The sequence below is a fragment of the Hypomesus transpacificus genome, chromosome 21, assembly GCF_021917145.1.
Source record: "Hypomesus transpacificus isolate Combined female chromosome 21, fHypTra1, whole genome shotgun sequence".
Taxonomy (NCBI): Eukaryota; Metazoa; Chordata; class Actinopteri; order Osmeriformes; family Osmeridae; genus Hypomesus; species Hypomesus transpacificus.
Window position 1 is genome coordinate 5,514,829 of NC_061080.1, and position 21,526 is coordinate 5,536,354.

Consider the following 21,526-nt stretch of genomic DNA (forward strand, 5'->3'; position numbering starts at 1 on the left):
TGAATTACCACACACCTTTGATACCCTCACAGAACACAGTGGATAAGCTTATCAAGAAGACCAATCTGGCTCTGTTAATTGGAACTAACAGTTGGAGGGAGCAGTTTGTGGAAGCCATCACTGTCAGTTCTGGTAAGTCAACCCACATTCACCAATACAGGTTGCCACACTCACTAATACTTACTCCAGCCTGGAAAACCTAATAAACCAAAGTACTCATTTGGTTTGGCGATAAACCGTTTTACTGGCAGCCTACAGCAGGCCCTCTTAAGAAATCATGTTTTGAAATGGAAATCTATGGTAATCAGGAATTTGTTTGTAGTTAAAAGTCTGTTTCAGTTTAGTTTATACCTGACTCCATATCAAGGGTGACCATACATATAAAGCCATAAAGTGTATGTTTAATAAACTAAATAAATAATCTAGTTTGAAGATGCATGCCTTGCACATGCCTATCAGAAATTTTACCAACATATACTGTATTGCATGTCATATCTAGCATATCACATACTGTAGATGAACAACTAACATCATTTAATTTGTCCATCCAAACCGCACAATATTGTTGTTAAATTAACTCTGTTGTCTATGTTAGCATGAACCCAGCTGCTGGAATCATTAATAAGAATGCTTCCTACTGTTAACTGGAACAGAGCAAAGGCAACCTCCGAAGCCAAATCCTGAAACAATTTAATCTGATTTTTCAGAGGAAAAGACCCCAAGTGTGTCTGGTTGAAATCAATGTTTATTGTTTCTGAAACTGCTGTTGAGGAAGATTGTATGCATGAGAGTCTAACATAGATGACTAGCCGGCTATAGCAAATTTACATTAACATCTAGGCTTTCCGAGTCCCACAGATTACTAGTAAGATTAATTTTTACTGTTGGAGATATTGTTCTATTTTATTGATGGATAAATGCCTTGCTGCAACATACATGCAAACAACTCAAGAAATCTAAAGTAATTACCTAACAGTCACTCATGTTGTTCCTATCCAGCTCATGTCCTGGAGCATCATGTTTGACTACAAACAAACATTTGTGTATATTCTGGAACTATTTCTCGTAAAATGACGCACTAACTCTGTCTCTCACACACACACTCACACACACACACAGATTCCTGCTACCCATGTCACATACACAGTCTCTCAGTTCCTGAGTTGAACTGACAGAGCTTGTTAGCGAAGGAAGAGCATAGGGGAACAAGTATGGCATCCAAACCCAGGCTGAAATTCCACTGAGGCCTGTAATGTGATCATTAAAGCCCATGTGGCAAATTAACCACCGGAGAGTCTAGCCTAGGTTCTAATCCAGACAGACTCCCTTCTGCATCATGCAGACACATACACACACTCACACACTTTCACTCAGTCACAAGCATACAGTACACACACAGACAGTCACACACTGTCACTCATTTATCCACCCACATCGATACGTACCAGACTCCCTCGTTATTCATTTTTAGTTTTTCACACACACACGCTGCAAACATACATAATATATTTGTGTATTTATAAATTCTGGGAACTGTTGTCACTGATGGTCAATCACTACCAAGAAAATTAAATGTGATTTGCTATGAAACATTGTCAACATAATCACAGCTTTGTTTGGTCTTTCCCCTACTCAGAAAAACACACACACTCACACACACAGAAAAGTAAATACACACAAAGTTATGTGTTCTACACAGTTTCACACAAGTCTTTACACAAGTTCACTGACAAAAAACTGAACACACACACACAGAAACACAAAAGAACAAACACTTACAGTAATGGACCCTTTTTCACTCAGATCAACAAAACGTTCAAATGGATTTTCACTTTGGCATTTTAAGCCGGGCTGTCAGTGGCTCTAATGAACCCTCTTGTCAATGAAAGGTGACAATGCTTTCTATTCTGACTTGATGTAATGAGAGACCTCCCTTTTTGTCTAATGAGTAAATTTATGGCTGAGATGAATGAGCTGGAAGTGTGAGATGTCGGTGATTCTGCTGAAATTGGCTTATCCACCGCGCATATTTGTTTAAAATTAGAATTATTTTTGGCATTTATTTTGATTTTTTGTCTCTTCTGTCACTGACACTTTTCTTCCATGCTAAAACATGTCTGGAAAACTATAAAAATCTATAATGACCATGTAGCAGTCCTTCAGTCCTATCAGTAAGATAACATTTGTTTGCCTGGCTGTGCGTTACTCACAGGAACGTTCTACATTCAACATTTTAAACCATACAAGCAGAATAGGAGTTTCTATTTTGACCATAAAGTCATGTAGGTCTGAAGACATCCATTCTATCCATCTGTATACATTCCTCTGTTTCTAGGCGACGACAATGAGGACGAGTGCGGCGAAGAGAAGCTCCCATCATGTTTCGACTACGTCATGCACTTCCTGACCGTCTTCTGGAAGCTTCTGTTCGCCTTTGTGCCGCCCACTGATTACTGGAACGGCTGGGCCTGCTTTGTGGTGTCCATCAGCGTGATCGGAATGCTCACCGCCATCATTGGTGACCTGGCGTCCCACTTTGGCTGCACCGTGGGCTTGAAGGACTCGGTGACAGCTGTGGTGTTTGTGGCTTTGGGGACTTCTGTACCAGGTTGGTCCTTCATATGCTACTGTAATACTGGGTAGAGGGTTGAACAACCTCATTGGGTAAGGAGGAAAATAAATTATACTGAGATTTTCTAAGAGCCTTAACAATGTCAGTTTCAGTTTAGTGGAGCTGGCAGCTTCATGTGGTGGAGCTGGCAGGTTTGAAGTAGATATAAGTTGAATGCCTTCTTTTAGACTTGGTAACCCAATATATAGTTTGAAAACTGAAAGTTTGCGGCCAGAGTTGGTGTAAAGAAATTGCGATGTCATGACATAGAATTCAGTTTTAGCAACATAGGTTATTATGAAAGTGTAAGAAGGGACAGTATGGAGGACAAGATAAAAACAAGTTTGTGGCATAATTTATCGCTTAACTGTAGTTAAGTGTAACTACTCTGCAGTTCCTATGTTACTACAATATTGTTACTATGTGTATTGCTGTGTAGTTATAATATAAATGGCTACCAAGAATTGTATTAGGTATTTTCTGCAGTTTAATCAGAGATGCAATAGATGGCAACTTAATTACCTATGTCCAAAAGCATGCTACTTTATAACTATATCTAAGCAATATCAGATTTTGGAGAAGGTCATCCCAATATTCCCCATTTTCTTTGTCCTCTATTCTTCTGTTTCTCTCATCCATCCACTCTTGTCTCCCCTCTAGACACATTTGCCAGCAAGGTGTCAGCCACCCAGGACCAGTATGCCGATGCTTCCATAGGCAACGTGACGGGTAGCAACGCCGTCAACGTCTTCCTGGGCATTGGCGTGGCGTGGTCCATCGCCGCTATCTACCACGCATCCAAGGGCCAGACCTTCAGGGTGAACCCTGGCACTCTGGCATTCTCTGTCACCCTCTTTACCATCTTCGCTTTTGTGTGTGTGGGCGTGCTCATGTACCGGCGCCGGCCTGAGATTGGCGGCGAGCTGGGCGGGCCTCGTATCCCCAAGATATTGACCACAATGCTCTTTTTCAGTCTGTGGCTCTTGTATATTGTTTTATCCTCGTTGGAGGCTTACTGCCACATCAAGGGTTTCTAGAACCTACCCAGTTGGCTTGGGGGGAAAAAATCCACTTTGACTTGGAAATACCTCATCCAAGGTATCTTCAATGCCGACTACTACCATCAGAAACGTTTAAGCCATTCAGTGCAACATAGTGTTCTCTGGACCAGTGACAACCACCTTGCCCACATCCATGGGATCAATCCCTTCATTGGGATCTGTGTTCATCCCTTTATTTAAGCAATCATCGGTCTCTGAGTTGTGTTTGATTACATTCACCATGATTACAAACTTTCATGAAGCATCGACTATAAATATAATCCCTTTAATCCAAGTTTTCTAAGGCAGAGAAGTCACACACTGTACAACGACTTTGTAAATGTTGACCATAACTATGTGGAATCTGATGCTCTCAATGTACGCCTCCGTATTGTTAACCTCTTCATGGCTCAGATCTCAGGGCTCTGAGTTGTTAAGAACATCCAAGCCTTCTAATTGTCCCGCTAAAGCACCCCAGCCTAAAGGCATTTTCCTCTGGTCCACTACAACTATTTATGCCTCATCAGAGACCCGTCCATACTCCATTTCCATTTCAGTCTTTGAGCGTACAATAATATCCAATGCAATTTGGTAGATGTATTAGTCTAGTAAGAGTAAATGAACCAATTTTGCATCATGTAGCGCCTTCTACAAGAATAAGAACATCAGAGGTAACAGTTCTAGAACACACATTATTTGCATGTAATACATGAAGTGAGGGATACGGGTTGGGCAAGGGGTTTATTCCAGGGAATTCGGACCCAGGTTAAGATAAGGGATGTAGTGCTACATACTTGAAACTTGGACTGGGACGGATGCAACAGTACTGACCAATGGACAGTATTTTTAACATGTGCAAGGTCACACCTTAATAAAGGAACGCAAAATAGGGAAAAAAAATACTCCCCTGGATATCCAGATGCTTCTGTGTATTTGTCCTTTAGCTTCTTAGTTGTGCCAGAACTATAAACAGCTCTTTTTATTTATGACTCAGCTGTGAATTAGACTGAAGGCTGTATATTCAAAACGTAATTTTGTTCAAAAGGGGGAAAAAAGTGTGTTTGGAGAACTTCAAAGTGAGCCTTAAAATGGCTTTGGACGGTTTTCAAGATTACTATGGAAAATGAGGAAAAACAAGAAGGGAAAAAATAAAAATAGATGATGTGATTTTTTCGGATATTTTGGGGGGCTGGTTCGAATGAAAAAGGAAGTATTTGTGGGTGATTAATGCTTAGTTCCTGATGTAAACTTTTAGGAAATTTCTCATTTCATGACAACAGTAGATGATAATGCTGCGGTGATGGCTGTAAATTAAATGTTAGTGACATGCTAATACATTATTCTGTGTCCTTTTGAAATGTAAGTTAATTAGCAACATGTCTCTAGTGTGTCCAAATGTTCCCTCTAGAAAATTAGCAACAACCATATTACACGATAGTTGAGTTAAAAGCCAACTAGACATGACTGATTTTCCTGTTTTTGATAGACGTGTAAAAAGGTTAGAATAAAACCAAACTGATTACCAAACTACTATACACATTTATTTTTTTGTGTTTTGTGATGTTTTTGAAGGTTTTAAAAATGGTAAATTCAGCCTCATATCCTTAGACCTCAGACCTCTTACTTTCTTGATGGAGGTAGAAACAAACACGTTCTACCAATCCCTTCAAAAGTGGGACATACCAGGCAGAGTTTTGACAACAGACAAAATAGACAAATTCAATTTCTTGAAAAGTCAAATCGCTGTCAACTTTGTTTTGAGGTTGGGGTTTGCAGCAATTCTCACCTGTTGAACTCTGTTGACAAGCACAGTGTGCTTGTCTTGTCTGTTGCTTTTTCTGTCAATTTTCTGAAACTGAAGTAGCAATGTGTCATCTATTATTTGTGCATGGATGAAAAGATACTTGTATATAATACAACCTGTCTGAAGTGCTGTGCCATTGTTGTTTGTGACCTGTAAAGATTTGTTGAATCCAGTGCTAAACCCAATCACTACTGTTTTGGGAACGTGAGTAACAGACCTAGCACTTTTAAGTTAAAAAAATTCCCCCAGGTCGAGTCATGGGGAAGGACATTTTACATAAACTTTTGGATCAGACTTTATATTGAATGGTTGGTTAATTTAAACTTGTTCTCTTTTTCCCCCTGAAAAAAAACAAAATCTGGATTTTTGGGGGAGTAGACACAGTGTAAAAGGAACATACCATATTTGAATGCAAGGTAGTTCTCTTGTGTATCTTGGCTATGTGGAATTTCCAACTTGAGGAGAAACATAACAACTTGTCTATTTGTCTATTGTGCCAACATGATTCTGTAGACCTGAATGTTAGACAATGTGATTTCCAGTTAGCCAATTTACTTCCAGGTTGGGAAACAAAAGTATAGCAAATGTTGCCTTGCCTTCAGTGGGTCACTTGTTTGAAGAGATTCAACTTACATCTTTCAACACTCATCTTTTGTTTACAGCCTTTTTTTCCCCATTTTTTTTTGTCATGTTTCGTTTTCAAGGTTGGTTTTCATTCAGGTGTTTTGTCCCTCAGACTGGAGCCCTATGTTGAAATGATGTGTCCCTGGTCCTTATTGAGACCCTTTAGTTTTCATGCTACTCTTTGTAAATTGAATTTAATCAAACGTGCACTGCAAGAAAATTACGTTTAATGTATTGTGGCTTTACTACGAAAAGCATGTTACTGTGATAAAATCTACTTCTAAATTATCCAGGGAGAGTGATGTTATGTGATTTATGTTTGATTGTATTTAGACTTGTTATATTTATTTTTCACATCATGCACAAAATGTTTATGATAAGAAAAACCGAAGTTCTAAAAACATCACAATGTCTCTGTCTTTCTTTTGTAATTGCTTTTTATGAGTGAAGTCACACCTAATGCCACACTGTTTTGATGTATTCAGTCTTCAGTTTGTCACTCACGGGTTGTATGTTTGTATGTACTGTGTTAGCAAGTGTAGGCAGTGCAAACAATGTGTTACCCTCAGAAAGACAAATGTCTATCTTGATTTGATCAGATTTTAGTTTGAATTAATTTGCTGTTGAAATATATTTGAATGTCTTGATTTTTCTTGAGCACACAAAAATGAAAGGAGGAATGAAAGGATACATTGAGATGGTCAGACTTGGCTCAGTTTCTGTCACTGAAAATAAAGTTTATTTGAAACCTCCAAACAAGTGTCAGTGTATAAGTGTCAGTATGAGTGGTGTTGGGTAAAGATACTCTGTGCCTTGTCAGCCGTGTAGATGAACAGTACGTTGGCTCCACCCTCTGGCAGATATCTAGTTTATTCTACCACTGTTAACAACCTGAAAGTCTTTAGCAAAAGGATGTTTAAACCATACCCAAATATATGCTTGAATTATGAAAAACAAAAATTATATGGATTGAATTTAATATATTTTTTATTTTATTACTTCTTCCCCTTCGCAGTGCACCTCGACTATCAAGAAAAAAATTCATGTTAAAATGTGTATTTTCTGATTATAAGAAAACTAAGTAGTGAAACAGAAAGAAGTAAGAAACATAAGAAACATTACATTTCTGCTGCAGATTACACATTACCTTACACATTTTGTGTAAGGTTAAATCCTGGTCCTAAGGCTGTTTTTCTCTAGCCCTGCTTTACTGTCTTCCACCACAAAGTCCCACAGAGGAACAGTGTGGTTAGGCTCCTGGAGAACATTCTGGAAGCTCATCTTTGGGATCTCCTTATGCTTGGATGAGTGGTACCTCCCCAAGTTGCTCCACATGCTGGAAGATTGGCACTGCCTGGGGGATGAAGAGGGCACTATTTGCCAGGGAAAGTATGGCCAGAATGTTTCAGCTGGGTAGGCTGCCATCTCAGTGAAGGAGATCCAGGGTCTCTTGGGGTGACAGGACCCAGACCTCCAAGACCCAGCAGAACTTAAAATCGATTCATCCCTAAAGCTGTTGACAGATAAACTGGACATTGACATGCTCAAGTTATAATGTCCAATGAGGCTGTTGGTTGATCCATCACCAGAAAATCCTGTACTTGACTTCACTTCTTTTTGCTGTGTCACATGCCCTCTTTTGTTGTAGACTTTGCCATAGACAGGTGTTGAACTGACTGTTCTCCTTATTTGATTGTAGCTGTGGGAGAAATCCTTCATGTTAGCAGAGCTAGTGTAACACTTCATGATTAGGTTTGAAAATGTTTCCCTTGTTCATGGTAAATAATAATTTAGAAGTAGCACCTTGGAAACTGTCGACAAAATGTTCTTTATGGCATCACTACAACTCTATGACATAATTGTTGCTGGATGATGAAATGCAACTGTTCTGAATCAGATTCAGTTCAATGCAATGCTCTGATTTCATAAATAATAGCAGCAATCTATCTTCTGTAAATGTACGATTGTTGTATCTTTATATATTGATATTACAAATGCTATAAATATACACACTCAAGATACTGAATAAATGAACAGTCAAAATGATGCATTATTATTATTATGTTAGTATATATGTACAGTGATCTGGCAATATGGTGCAGAAGGTCTTGTTTTGTCACTAGAGGACAGCGCGAAAGCCTTATTAAGGACAAAAATGCTTTTGCCTTTAGCTGGTTCAAAAAGGTGCTGGGCTCTAATATTTCAAATGGAAACCAGCAGCTTACAGTTGAATTCATAACACTGATCACATTCTGTGGACGGTTCAATAAATGTGTTGCATTTTCTGGCCAACAGGTGGGACTGAGTTCACAACTGCAAATTGTGATTCCAAACACATCAACTTCATAGAAAATTATTATAGCGGTAATTTTATTAATACAAAGAGGGATTGAGAGACATTTTCAGTCAAACCAATCAGTTGGAACTAAGTTACAGAGCATGAGCTGCAATTCCACACAAAACTATCCGTCTTCATCCCTAATAAACCCTAACATATCTGCACGAAGGGAGGGGAGAGCACTTGTTCTAGCTCGTGGAGAGATCAATAAATGAGAAAACAACATTCCACTTAATTCATGTAGTTTAGTGGTAAATATTTAAGTCCTCAAACTGTAGGTGGAAGGGTCACATTCAGGGCAGCTGTGATGTTTTTTCTGCTGTGTATTGTAGCACATTCTGATGTTTCTGGCTTGGGTGAACGAACAATGCACTTTGCACACTTACTACAGCTGAATGCTTTCTTGGTGTGTATTTACTCAACAACTTAATGAACTTAAGACCTCACTTACTGAATAAAAACAGGAGGTTATCAGTCTGGAGGAAAAATAATAATGATCAATTTTAATTATTTAACTTTTTAAAAACACCATTCACATACACAGTGCCTCCGGAAAGTATTCATAGCGTTTAACTTTTTCCACATGTTATGTTACAGCACATTCCAAGATGGATCACATTTATTATTTTCCTCAAAATTCTACACACTACACACCATTATGATGTTATGTTATCTATATGTTATAGATAATCTGTGACTAGCACAGAAATCCAACAACAAACATCCACTTGGGTTCAGATCGGGGAGGCCGTTCCTCCCAATCATGCCTTTCCAGGTGTCCCTGTCATTTCCCACGTATGCGTTGAAATCTCCCAGCAGGATTATGGATCCCCTACTGGGGCCCTATACAGGATTCCATTCAGGGTCTCCAAAAAGGCAGAATACACAGAGCTGCTGTTCAGTACATATGCACAGACAATAGTCAGAGTTTTCCCCCCCACAACCCATTGGCGTAGGGAAGCGACCCTCTCGTCCACCGGGATAAAATCCAACATAGCGGCGCTCAGCCGGAGCCTTGTGAGTATTCCCACACCCGCCTGTCACCTCACTCCCTGGTCAACCAGAGAAAAGTCCATCCCCTATCCAGTAGTATGGATCCAGCGTCACGACTGTGCATAGAGGTAGGCCCCACCAGATCCAACTGGTACCAGTTCCACCACCTCCCACACCAGTTCCGGCTCCTTCCCCCCCAGCGAGGTGACGTTCCACGTCCCCAGAGCCAGCCTTTGCCGTCCGGGTCTCGTCTGTCGAGGCCCCTGGTCTTCACTGCCACCCATTTAGCATCACTCTCGACTCTCACGGTTTCTCCCATCGGTGGGCCCAAAGGTTTTTTGCAAATTTATAAAAAATTTAAAACGAAACAGTCACATGTACATAATAAGTATTCACAGCATTTGCCATGACACTCAACATTGAGCTTAGGTGCATCCTATTTCCATTGATCATCCTTGAGATGTTTCTACAACCTGTCTACCTGTGGTAAATTCAGTTGATTGGAAATTATTTGGAAATGCACACACCTGTCCCATATGCACCACCTGTCCATATAAGGTCCCACAGTTGACAGTGTATGTCAGAGCACAAACCAAGCCATGAAGTCCAGAGAATTGTCTGTAGACCTCAGAGACAGGATTGTATCAGGCACAGATCTGGGGAAGGGTTCAGAATTTCTTTTGCAGCATTGAAGGTCCAAATGAGCACAGTGGCCTCCATCATCTGTAAACGGAAGAAGTTTGGAATCACCAGGACTCTTCCTAGAGTTGGCCGTCCTGCCAAAATTAGCAATCGGGGGAGAAGGGCCTTAGTCAGGGAGGTGACCAAGAACCCGATGGTCACTTTCACATAGCTCAAGCATTGCTCTGTGAAGACAGGAGAACCGTCCAGAAGGACAACCATCTCTGCAGCACTCCATCAATTAGGCATGTATGGTAGAGTGTTCAAACGGAAGCCACTGCTTAGTGTTGATCCACGGTATACCAGTACTGGTACCATACCAAGGTACTGGCTTTTCAGGAACGGTTCGATGCTGGCATTAAGAAAACCTTTATACTCCAAAACAAGCATTTGAACCACAGCTATAAAAAGCTGTCGGCTACTGTGTCTTCAAGAAAAGCAGACCTGCATGTAATGTCATGACCATGCTCTGCGACATGCGGCCAGTGTTTGGAGGATTCAGTTACCCTGTTCCCCCTTCCGCGCGAGTTTGCCAAAAGGCACCTGAAGGACTCTCAGACCATGAAAAAGTAAATTCTCTGGTCTGATGAAACAAAGATAGAATGGCCTGTCTGGAGGAAACCAGGCACCACTCATCACCTTGCAAATATCATCCCTAGGGTGAAGCATGGTGGTGGCAACATCATGCTGTGGGGATGTTTTTAGCAGCAGAAACTGGGAGACTAATCAGGATCAAGGGAAAGATGAATGCAGCAATGTACAGAGACAACCTTGATGAAAACCTGCTCCAGAGCGCTCTGGACCTCAGGGGCGAAAGTTCATCTTCCAACAGGACAACGACCCGAAGCACACAGCCAAGATAACAAAGGAGTGGCTTCGGGACAACTCCCCCGTGAATGTCCTAGAGTGGCCCAGCCAGAGCCCAGACTTGAACCCGATTGAACATCTCTGGAGAGATCTGAAAATGGCTGTGCACTGATCCTCCCCATCCAACCTGACGGAGCTTGAGAGGTCCTGCAAAGAAGAATGGGAGAAACTGACCAAAAATAGGTGTGCAATGCTTGTAGTATCATACTCAAAAAGACTTGAGGCTGTAATTGCTGCCAAAGGTGCTTCAACAAAGTATTGAGCAAAGGCTGTGAATACTTATGTACATGTTATATTTTTCAAATATTAAACAAACTTTTTTCATTTTGTCATTATGGGGTATTGTGTGTAGAATCTTGAGGATAAAAATGAATTGAATCATTCAGGGAATAAGGCTGTAACATGACAAAATGTCGAAAAAGTACTAATAGTACTAAAGTAATAATACAAATTTCCAGATGCACTTTAGATCAGTATAGCTTGTCAACGTTGTGTCAAAAGAAAAACATTCCACTGTCAGGAAAAGGACAGGATGATAGAATGAGAAATTAGGAATCAGTCCAGAACTCCACATGAGGATCTTGTCAAGGATCTCAAGGCAGCTAGGACCAAGAAAACAATTGGTAACACACTACGCCGTGAAGGACTGAAATCCTCCAGTGCCTGCAAGGTCCCCCTGCTCAAGAAAGCACATGTACAGACCCGTCTGAAGTTTGCAAATGAACATTTGAATAATTCAGACGATGACTGGGTGAAAGTGTTGTGGTCAGATGAGACCAAAATTGAGCTCTTTGGCATCAACTCAACACGCCGTGTTTGAAAAAGGAGGAATGCTGCCTATGACCCCAAGAACACCATCCCCACCGTCAAACACAAAGGTGGAAACATTATGCTTTGGGGGTGTTTTTCTGCTTAGGGGACAGGACAAACTTCACCGCATCAAAGGGACGACGGACGGGGCCATGTACCATCAAATCTTGGGTGAGAACCTCCTTCCTTCTAGCCTGGCTCTGCCGACCTAGGTACTTCCGCCCAATTTGGATTTTGCTTCTTTACTCGGTTTGGCCATTCAGTAGGTAAGTCAGATTTTGCGGGTTACTTTTTAACCGGCCAATCAGCGAACAGAGGGATGACGTTGATGTTGTGCACTAGTTTGTGTTGTAGTTCCGTAATGGCAGCGGAGAAAGATGCGAGCCATTCAGTCCGTTGTGGCAACGCTGCCGAATATCCAATAGCTAAAGCCGGAGCAAGAACAAGTTTTGCTGAGTTTTGTTGGTGGCCATGATGTTGTGGCCCTCCTCCAGTGGCACTGTGTAGATCTGAATAGTCAAGGGATATGGTTTCAATACAATTTATTCAGACTATACAATTACATATGATTAAACAAAGCTTTGCTGATCAGTCATTAACGAAGGAGGTGCCATCCACACAGATCGTTCGTAAGAGTGATAGAGAACTATCACACATGCACTTCCTTGTAAAAACTTTAGATCAAATGGCATTCTATAAGGTCAATCAATCAATGTAGCAAACTCTGTGATTGGCTTACTCAACTTAGACAGTTTGAAACAATACATAGTGTCCCAAAGTTCTTTGATGTCACAGCTCTCTCCAGAGCAGTAGATAATAAAGACACAGGTGTTGCGCAGCCAAATGGTCAACTGTCCTTTGTGTGACCATCTTCAAACAATACTTTTAATTAACATAAACAATGAAACAGGACACAGTCCTTCTCTAGCCAAAGTTCAGAGCAACTGTCTCTATTGACCCCTTACACTAACCAGAGGACAGAAGGCCATATGAGATGCTTCACCCATCCGCCAGGGCATCCCACAGAGCCATCAGCACCTCACATTCCTTTGAACTCAACTTAATTATCTATCCTTCCTGTCTCTTACCAATGAACATAGAAGCTTATAGATTTCATACACATACATCTATGCATTGACCACATTTCTACAACAGAAGTCCACTCTTGTCAATAGAGCGAGGCCAGACTCTCTGTACAAATGAAATGTACGAGAGTCTGGTTAGGACCAGGCTACCTTCCTTCAGCCAGGGCATTGGAAATGGGTCGTGGATGGGTATTCCAGCATGACAATAACCCAAAACACACGGCCAAGGCAACAAAGGAGTGGTTCAAGAAGAAGCACATTAAGGTCCTGGATTCTATTGTCTCTGTTCAAATAAACCTTCCATTAAAGTTACAGACTGATCATTTCTTTGTCAGTGGGCAAACGTACAAAATCAGCAGGGGATGAAAAAAAAAACCTCACAGTAGATCTGTGCAATGTAACTGACTTAATATTTCAGATTAGATCTGTTGAATGTAACTGACTTGATAATTCAGTTGACTTGATAGTTATGCAATGTAACTTGACTATTCAAAACAAAGTACAGGACAAGGTTCAACATTGACACAGGTTGTCGATTGTTTTTTAATTTACAATTCAATATTACGTAGGATGACAATACTTAATAATTCAGAGGGGTTTGCCACGAACGCTGCCCGGATCGCAACCCAGCATACATAGTGTCAGTCAGGTACCACCTAAAGAGTGACACCTCTAACAGTGTGGGTGGTTACAGAGGCCATCAAGTTTGCACCGCCGCCACAGTCACACGTTCCTCTCGTGCAATATGGAGCATTGGCACAATCAGGACCTCCCGTGCCCTCTTCATTCACTGCGTGTGCCAGGAAAAAGTGTTTGGATAATCCATAAATGTCTGTCACACATTCCAGAGTGTTACGTTTCCTTGGCCTTTTCTCCAGTGTATTCCTATGATTTCATTCCCGTTCCAGTGGTGTATAACCATCCTCTTTATTTGGGGGAAAAAACTTTTGAATGCATGATTAACATCCCTCTGAACATTCATAATGTTGATATTTTTGGGTTCACTTTTAAACCAAGATCTGATTATGTTCATAAGCAAATAGTAAAACATCAACAACTATGTGTTCTAAATCGGTAACAGTTCCAGGTGCCCATAGAAATGGCCCACTGTATTTGAGAGCCAAAGGCAGAAATAACTGTGGTCCTCCAATACTGTAGTAATGCACGTGATATAAACATCATCAATGTAACAGTCTCACACACATTTGTATAGTCAGGATTGTAGTTTGCCTCAGTTGAGAGGAGATTTATAGGATTGATCTTTTCTGAATCTATAGCAATGATCATGCACCCCATGATCAGGCAACTGATTCAATTTTCCCCAAAGGTGAATTTGAGTTCCTATGCAATGCAAAGTCTTACAAAACAGCCAATATCAATTCATATGTTTTAATAATTTCAAATAAGTGGTTAGATATGTTGTGGATACAAATATTTATGTATCTGACACCTGTGGTTATCCTGCATCTTCTTTTGTTGTGCCAATGTAGTGTGTGCTTGGGTAGTGTGTGTATGTGTGCATGTGTCTATATAAAAGAGCAAGACACTGTGTGTGTGTGTGTGTGTGTGTGTCTGAGCAAATACAGACTTACAACAAACAAACGACAAGTCATTACACCGTCACTTTGCATAACACCTCAAGAAGTGAATGGAGAGTGAACCAAAACTCAATCCATGATAAAAACTCAATCCCCCATCTCTCGACTGCGACACATTATGTTTCCATTAGGCATCTGAGCGCATCATAAAAACACAAGTAAGCGACCGTTTGTTCGTGTTGTAACCAACAATGCACATAGTTCCTCCACCAGGACCATAGGGGGAGCTCACACAGAGGACTCACGGGCGGTTTTGGAGCGCAGGGCCTTGGCTCTGCTGAGAAAGGGATAGGTGGTGCAGACGCAGCCCGATGCCACAGTGAGGCCCAGACTAGCCCAGGCACAGAAGATAGACCATCCGTAGCCGTGGTCCACATCCCTGGGAAGGCCGTAGATGAAAGGCGGGTTCCTGGAGAGGTCGTAAGAGACGCTGGCCGCATAGGTACACAGGGAGATGGTGCAAAAGATGCCTTGGGAGAGTAAGTGTTCATGGTTTACTGTTGTTGTTGTTTGTAAAGTTTACGAAACGTGCTAGGAAACTCCTAAAAAAAGTTTTAAATATTAGAACTCTTTATTGGTCATTATATGGTACATACACACTCTTGCAGAGGGTGACGACACCAATACACACACACTCTAGTGCTCCACTGTCCACCAAATGTCTTTTATCAGGAGATGTTAACTGCAGGTGGTTGGTAAAAATGTATTATGTATGTTCACAATTTGAACATGGCAAATTAATTTGAAAGAAAATTCATCATGAAATGAGTAGATATTGAAAAGACTGAAAGGAAAATCTGTATTGTGTGAAGACTGACAAATGAGGGACCACCAAACTGATATGAGAATGTGTATTTCTTCAAGGCCTTCTGCACATTCATCTAGGAAAGATGAATGCACAGGAGTGAAGAAAAGGGAGACTAAAAGCACAAAGGAGGCCTGAAACACAAGTCACTGCCAAACAAAGGTCAAGAAAAGATAAAGAAAATAGACATAGAACCACATAAACTCGCAAATGTACTCTCACCCACTCAAACGCCTACAGTCACTAACTCTCTATTCCCCCCCACACACACACACACATACACACACACACACAAAGGCTAGTGGTAGGCAGTTGGCAGGAACGTACCTGCCATGAGAAAGAGTAGGCCAGAGACATGCTGGGTGAGGCTCTCCTCCCAGAAGAATCCCACTGTGGCCACGATGCTTCCACACAGCAACACGGCCGCTGCCATTCCCAGGAACCCTGCCGTGATCCGCCGCAGATCTGACAGAGGGATCCACAATGAGCGCAGAAACACATACACAAACACACAACAACACGCGTGTACACACACCAACCCCCACGTGTGCATTCCCACACCCTCGTGGACACACATGCAAAAACACCCATGCATATGTATTCACACGACCGCATGGACATGCTCAGACAGCCCCACAGGCACGCCCACGCTTATGGTATAACACCCGTGTACACGAAAAATGCATGTTCACAAACACATTCACATATCTGAGGACAGGAAATACACACAGCGTTTCCATGACAACCACCCGGTGGTAACCTGCCTGTGTTGCTCACTCAACAGGAATAATTAATGTTTCCAACGTGCTGAGGATGTGGTATGTTCTCTGGGAGGCTTGTGTGCTTGTCATGTTTTAGGCCTTGGTTGTGTCATTGAAGACTAATATAGGTAAACTAGCATTATTAAAATGTGTTGTCAAATGCGATTGTGTTGTGTGTTGCTCAAGGACCCTTCGACACATGGACAGGTGGAGACGCGGATCTAACCGCCAAACTTGTGATTAGTGAATAACCCGTTGAGTCACAGTATTAAGAGCTTTCCTAATGCAAATTTTTTCACACCAGCAGTCATCTTAACATTTTTGCTCAAAGGTGTACAGCAAATCTTGTTTATGTGAGGTATTGTTTATTTGTAAATATCAACCATATTTGGGATACAGAGGTTGAAATACATTAACAATAGTTCAAACTTCAGCAGTTGACAACTGAGAAAACACTTATATAACTCTTGAAAGCGCAGTAACACTACTCTGACTTTGATAATGCTCCATCCCTGACTCCCTCGTGCTGCAATAAGGGACTCCAGAGAGTTAATGAGTTTCTTTTTCTGTGAGATGCCATTGACTTTCTACCAGGGAACAATTCTTGGGCTTGTGTTGTAAGCCACGCTTCAAGGGTCAGACCCTGAAGTGGGAATACCGGTGTGGAAAGGTTAGCTTTACATATTCATTGGACTGTGGGAAAGTAGAACCTTATTGTGAATCATGTAAGTCACTGTGCTTGTCAGAAGGCTCCATGATATGAATTTAAATGAAGGTGGGCTTGGTTGGTTTGAGCGTGGACTTTTAAAGTGATTACCTAACGTACACGAGAGCCTCAGGCAGAAACATTGTCCAATTAGGGAAGACTGTATATATCAACACATATTGGTATTCTTTTAAAAGATTCAGGTGTAACTTAACACCTATAACTCAAAACAAATGAGGAAGATGACAGATGGAAAGATTAGTAAAGTGTACTGTTGTTGGTATGCACCCGTATTTGTTGTTACACTAACCGTGTCTTAAAATGATCCTTATCAATGTCACAAACCCAACCAATCAGCACCCTGGCTGTGATTGAAGAATCCTAATCCTGCAATTGTTAATCATGATATAATATTTCTTAGAGTTCAAAAAACTGTAATCCTAGAGCAGATGATAAGAATCAAATTCTTCTTGAAATGTATGAGTCGGTTCATTTTGTATTAGGCTGGGGTCTATTCTCCAAAAGCTGTTGAGACCAGCTTCATCTTGGAGCACCAACCAGAGTAAACATGTTTTCCACAAATTGGCAAAGGAAGAAAGCTGACCAAATATGTGTATCACAAACATGACAACATAGAGGCCATTCAAGCATTTAACTCACAGATGGGGTGGTTCTGGGAAATATTAAGTCAGTGATACTTACGTAAAAGATGCCATTCGTCTTGCTGAATGGTCCTTGTCAGGTTAAGAGGGATGTTTCTGAGCCGTATTGGCTGTGAAAAATGGTACTTGACAGTTGTGCATCGATCTGCTATACCTGTTAAAACATCAGTTTAAGGGAAATTCTAAAGAGGTTAAAACAACATGTTTCTCATGTGCCATCTGCAGGTTCTTGCTAGGCCTGTCTCAAACTTAAACTTTATGTTGCCATTTCCAGAGCATCTCACAATAATGTAAGGGCAACTGCTTTCTTGAATGTCTTAACATCTTCTGAAGTATGACATGATAGATAGAATATGACAACTTAATAATGTTTCATACAACAGTTGGATTATTACAATTATTCTATTGTATGTTATGGCACTGCATAAAGAAAGCATCAAATTGAGTGGCACCCCAACATAAATTTTTTATGGATTCCCTTTTCACTTGAATGGTGGGATTTGAGTCCTCTGGTGCTTGCGAAGAGGCTAACTTGATACTGTATGCAAAGGGTAAAACGGTGACATTTACTTGGCTTTCAATGAATAGACTTGACCATTACACAAAGCATATCGTCAAACTACTGCTGGTCTTCTATCTGCATGTTATTCACTTAAACAATAAATGCCACAACAGGCAACAAAGGTTTGTGAGAAAAATCTTTACCATTGGACTTCTTATTCAATTATGGTGTAGCGTAACAGTTTTTCAACATGTATTTAATGCAAAATGCATTTTTCTAATCCATCTCAGGGAGACAAAACATTCTTATTTGCGTGTGAAAATGTCAGGTTTTCATAGTTTGTGATATGGTGGGTAAAGCGAGGAGTTGCCTGCTGAATCAGCCTTTCATTGAGGTTTCCAGTCTAAGCCAATCCATTATAAACCCTAATCTATATCCCCATGCTGCTGTAAAACAAGTGTAAAAGCAATGTTATAGGCCTCATAGATACCAAAAGAGAATGAGCATGTCTGGACGCTTTGACTTTCTCTCTTTATACTGACTGGCATAAAAATACAACTCAAATCCCATGTTGGTGGTGGGAATGAACCCCGACAGTGACCTTCTGTCCTTATTTCCGCCTGTTTTCACATCGCTTGCGTTTGTTTAAAAGCAGCACTGCAAGACGAGAAACATAACTCCATCACGTATTTTTATAGAAATTTCCTATTTACACGCAAATAACTATAGTAGACTGACATGGGTTTATATTATGAAAGTGGTTATCACAAAAAAAAGAGTGGCCGGCACTTTAGATTTGTTTCAAAACAGTCGCTATTTGTCTTGTTCTTGACATGATCCATCCATCACCAAGGGCCAATTCACAGTCCCATCATTGAGGTGAGCGCACGGCGCACCTATGTTTGATCTACTACAGGCGAGAGCTGAGCGTCTTTCGCTCACTGTCAGAAGGTTGCGTCGTATTTACAACCGCCTCTCCTGCGAGTCTGCATGAGTTATGAGTAGCTATCAGCCTCTAGTCATAAAGTCAAGAAAATGCTCTTACAGAAACATTCTTCTGCCACCTGGACAACTCGGTTGCATGTGCGTAAAAGTCAGCCCGTGAGATGCTTTTTAATAATTGAGGGAAGCTTGGTGTCAAATTAATCAACGTGGACAGAAACCAAAAGGTGGACTTTGAAGGTCGAAGTAGACTTCTCCACTACACGTGACACCAGCTGTTTAGAATGCACCATGGCAGGTATTACCTTGCCTTTTAGCCCACGAGTTAATCTTGCCGACATTTATCTTGATAGACTGGTATGTCCACTCCGGATGCTTTATACTACTTTAATCCTCTTCGATTTTCGTGTTTCAACCTTGAACACACTTTGCATTGTTTTAATTTAATCGCATCGCCATACACATCTGCGTGATGTGATGTAGGTTAAGATGCATTTTAACACTGGACGACAGAGCTATGATTTGACAGCTTGACATGGGACAGTGCGCGTGGCCTAAAATATCTACATTCAAATGTTTAGTTAAAATGCTCGTTATCCCTTTGGAATGCATGTGCCACACGTAGCCTAGTCTTAACGTGTAGTTAACGTCTATCTGCAAGGGTTGAGGAAAAATTAGTTTTATCATGCATTGCATAATTACAAGCCCTACCGAGCCTATTTTGACGCAATGCACGTAAACGGAATAGATAGCAGCATCACGTTTTAACTGGGGTATGTGATATGCAGAGCAGTTCTTGCCCAGTCACGTCCTGTTTTGGACACGTAAGTAGTCTTCTTGTTTCATACTTTTGAAGACTTCACAGGGAAACTCTTACCCTTTGATATGAGTTTGTCGATATCACGGTCCATGCCTTCGAAAAAACATTTTCTCCAGAGCCCAGAATATGTAGAGAATAACGGACGCCCACATTCCGTCTCCAAAATTCCCATCCCCAGAATTGCCCTCCAGTTCTCAAGCAGTTCCTCTTCTCGACTCCCGACATGGATAGGCTTCATAAGCGCTAGATTCCGTTTGGAGTTTCCGTTATCCACCAATGGCAGGTGGTAGATTGGCATGTCTCGGTTTTTCTGGTCGTTTGAATCCGATCCATACCGGTCACAGTTTTCTTTATGCCTTCTGGTATCTGTCTCGTACCAGTGGTCAGTGAAGATAGCAGTGACCAATAACAATAATGACAAAACACTCATAGACAAGCTTAACGCCGTTATAAACGATTGTTTTTCCATGTTTCGAACATCAGACCTCGGTACTGTACAAAGAGTGTCTAGTCGGCTTGATGTTTGGACGCTCTTTCCTGCACCTGCTATTCCAGTTACTAAGCATTTTTATCCATCCTTGGATCCGCAGATATTGCCCGCCGTCGAGAGCGCATCATCAAGTCAGGTTCACAACGCACTGCAAAGGTGCTGAGGTTGAAGAGACAAAAACACAGGTGGAGGGGTATCCGCTGTTCAATGGGTGTGGACTCCCAACCAGGCTGACGGTGTTAACCTTCAAATACTACCCCACTCTTTCTCTCTCCCCACCACTCTAGTCATCATCTTCACCTCAGTGTAGCGACCCTGAAAGTGTTCTTTTCGCCCGTGTGCCAAAGGGTAAAACGCAGACTCCTCCTATTCAAGATGAACATCACCCGGCGGAAAGACAGCGTGTGAGAGTATATGTCTAGGCTTCCCATACACTCCATCATGATAGATGGGTGTGCCTTTCGTTGTTTTTCTGTCTGGCAAACTGTTTTAACACATTTGGACTCTCAGAAAGCTTGAATCCGAAGCGTTTTTGTTTCGGGATTGTCTACTGTTATTGTTCCGAGTCGACTTTTTTTTTGTGTGCAGTTATCAGCCCCCATTCGTGAGACCTGTGGACGGATCTTTTGCGCTCGCGCTCTCTCTCTCTCTCTCTCTCCCTCTCTGTCTCTCTCTCTCTCTCTCTCTCTCTCTCTCTCTCTCTCTCTCTCTCTCTCTCTCTCTCTCCCCCCCTCACACATACACACATGCCTTCTGCATTATTCATATGTTTATGGTCATTGCAAAATCAGAAAAGGGTACACATTCACGCTTGTGTATACTCTGGAGTTTGTCACTAAATAATTGCCGCCACGTAGTGTTAAAATGGATTTGTGGGTGTTTATTGGGTTGGTTTGATCTGTGCCTTTGCCAGCTTTAATAATGGCCCATTAAATCAACCATCTGCATATGTGTCTGGAAAAGGCATACATAAGAGGCGATTACAATAATTACAATGTGACCCACACCATGGTGTGGACTCGTTAAATAAGACAGATTCAATTGGCACATTGTAAGTCTCAGAGTCGATTGAATTTGTAGAAATGTATTCTAACATTAAAATGGTGTTGTTTATTTAAGAAATATGATTTATTAATAATATAGACTGTGGGCTGTCTGTGTGTGCGTGCAACTTAATGTGTTCATCTTGAAATGATTTAATGAATTAATTCTCAACCTTGGGCAACATTAAAATAAAAATTAGGATATTGCTCATGACTTGGCTACTTTGAAGAGTCTGCTTAGTGGGTCTTGGTTGTTGGATGACACAAACCTGCTTGCAAGGTCAATAAAATGTATGTTTTACGTTATAGGCATAGACTAGTCGACCATAACAAATTCCAAGACA

The 21,526-nt window shown here is 41.2% G+C and overlaps 2 protein-coding genes across 5 annotated transcripts in view; one reads left to right on the forward strand and one right to left on the reverse strand.

Moving 5' to 3' along the window:
• slc8a1a (solute carrier family 8 member 1a) overlaps window positions 1-6,838 on the forward strand; it is a 28,091-nt gene extending 21,253 nt beyond the window's left edge. For all 4 annotated transcript variants that reach the window (XM_047044170.1, XM_047044172.1, XM_047044173.1 and 1 more), the window contains 3 exons: window positions 33-132; window positions 2,336-2,608; window positions 3,272-6,838. In XM_047044170.1, the coding sequence (XP_046900126.1) occupies window positions 33-132; window positions 2,336-2,608; window positions 3,272-3,648 (750 nt within the window). In that variant the 3' untranslated portion in view covers window positions 3,649-6,838. The remainder of the gene's footprint in view (window positions 1-32; window positions 133-2,335; window positions 2,609-3,271) is intronic.
• A 6,536-nt stretch (window positions 6,839-13,374) lies between these two features.
• On the reverse strand, window positions 13,375-20,559 carry tmem178 (transmembrane protein 178). The gene is made up of 4 exons (XM_047044044.1): window positions 19,707-20,559; window positions 17,426-17,539; window positions 15,584-15,721; window positions 13,375-14,921 (listed from the first exon to the last, which is right to left on the reverse strand). The coding sequence occupies exons 1-4, from the start codon at window positions 20,116-20,118 to the stop codon at window positions 14,680-14,682; spliced, it is 906 nt and encodes a 301-aa protein (XP_046900000.1). The 5' UTR covers window positions 20,119-20,559; the 3' UTR covers window positions 13,375-14,679.
• Window positions 20,560-21,526: the final 967 nt, after the last annotated feature.

What these genes read in the sequence shown, in the direction of transcription:
- tmem178 (XM_047044044.1), bottom strand. Translation starts at nt 20,118, where the DNA reads ATGGAAAAACAATCGTTTATAACGGCGTTAAGCTTGTCTATGAGTGTT. An exon ending in AGACGAATGGCATCTTTTAC is followed by an intron (nt 15,722 to 17,425) that starts GTAAGTATCACT and finishes TCCCTCTGTCAG; the next exon opens with ATCTGCGGCGGATCACGGCA. An exon ending in CCTACTCTTTCTCATGGCAG is followed by an intron (nt 14,922 to 15,583) that starts GTACGTTCCTGC and finishes TACTCTCCCAAG; the next exon opens with GCATCTTTTGCACCATCTCC.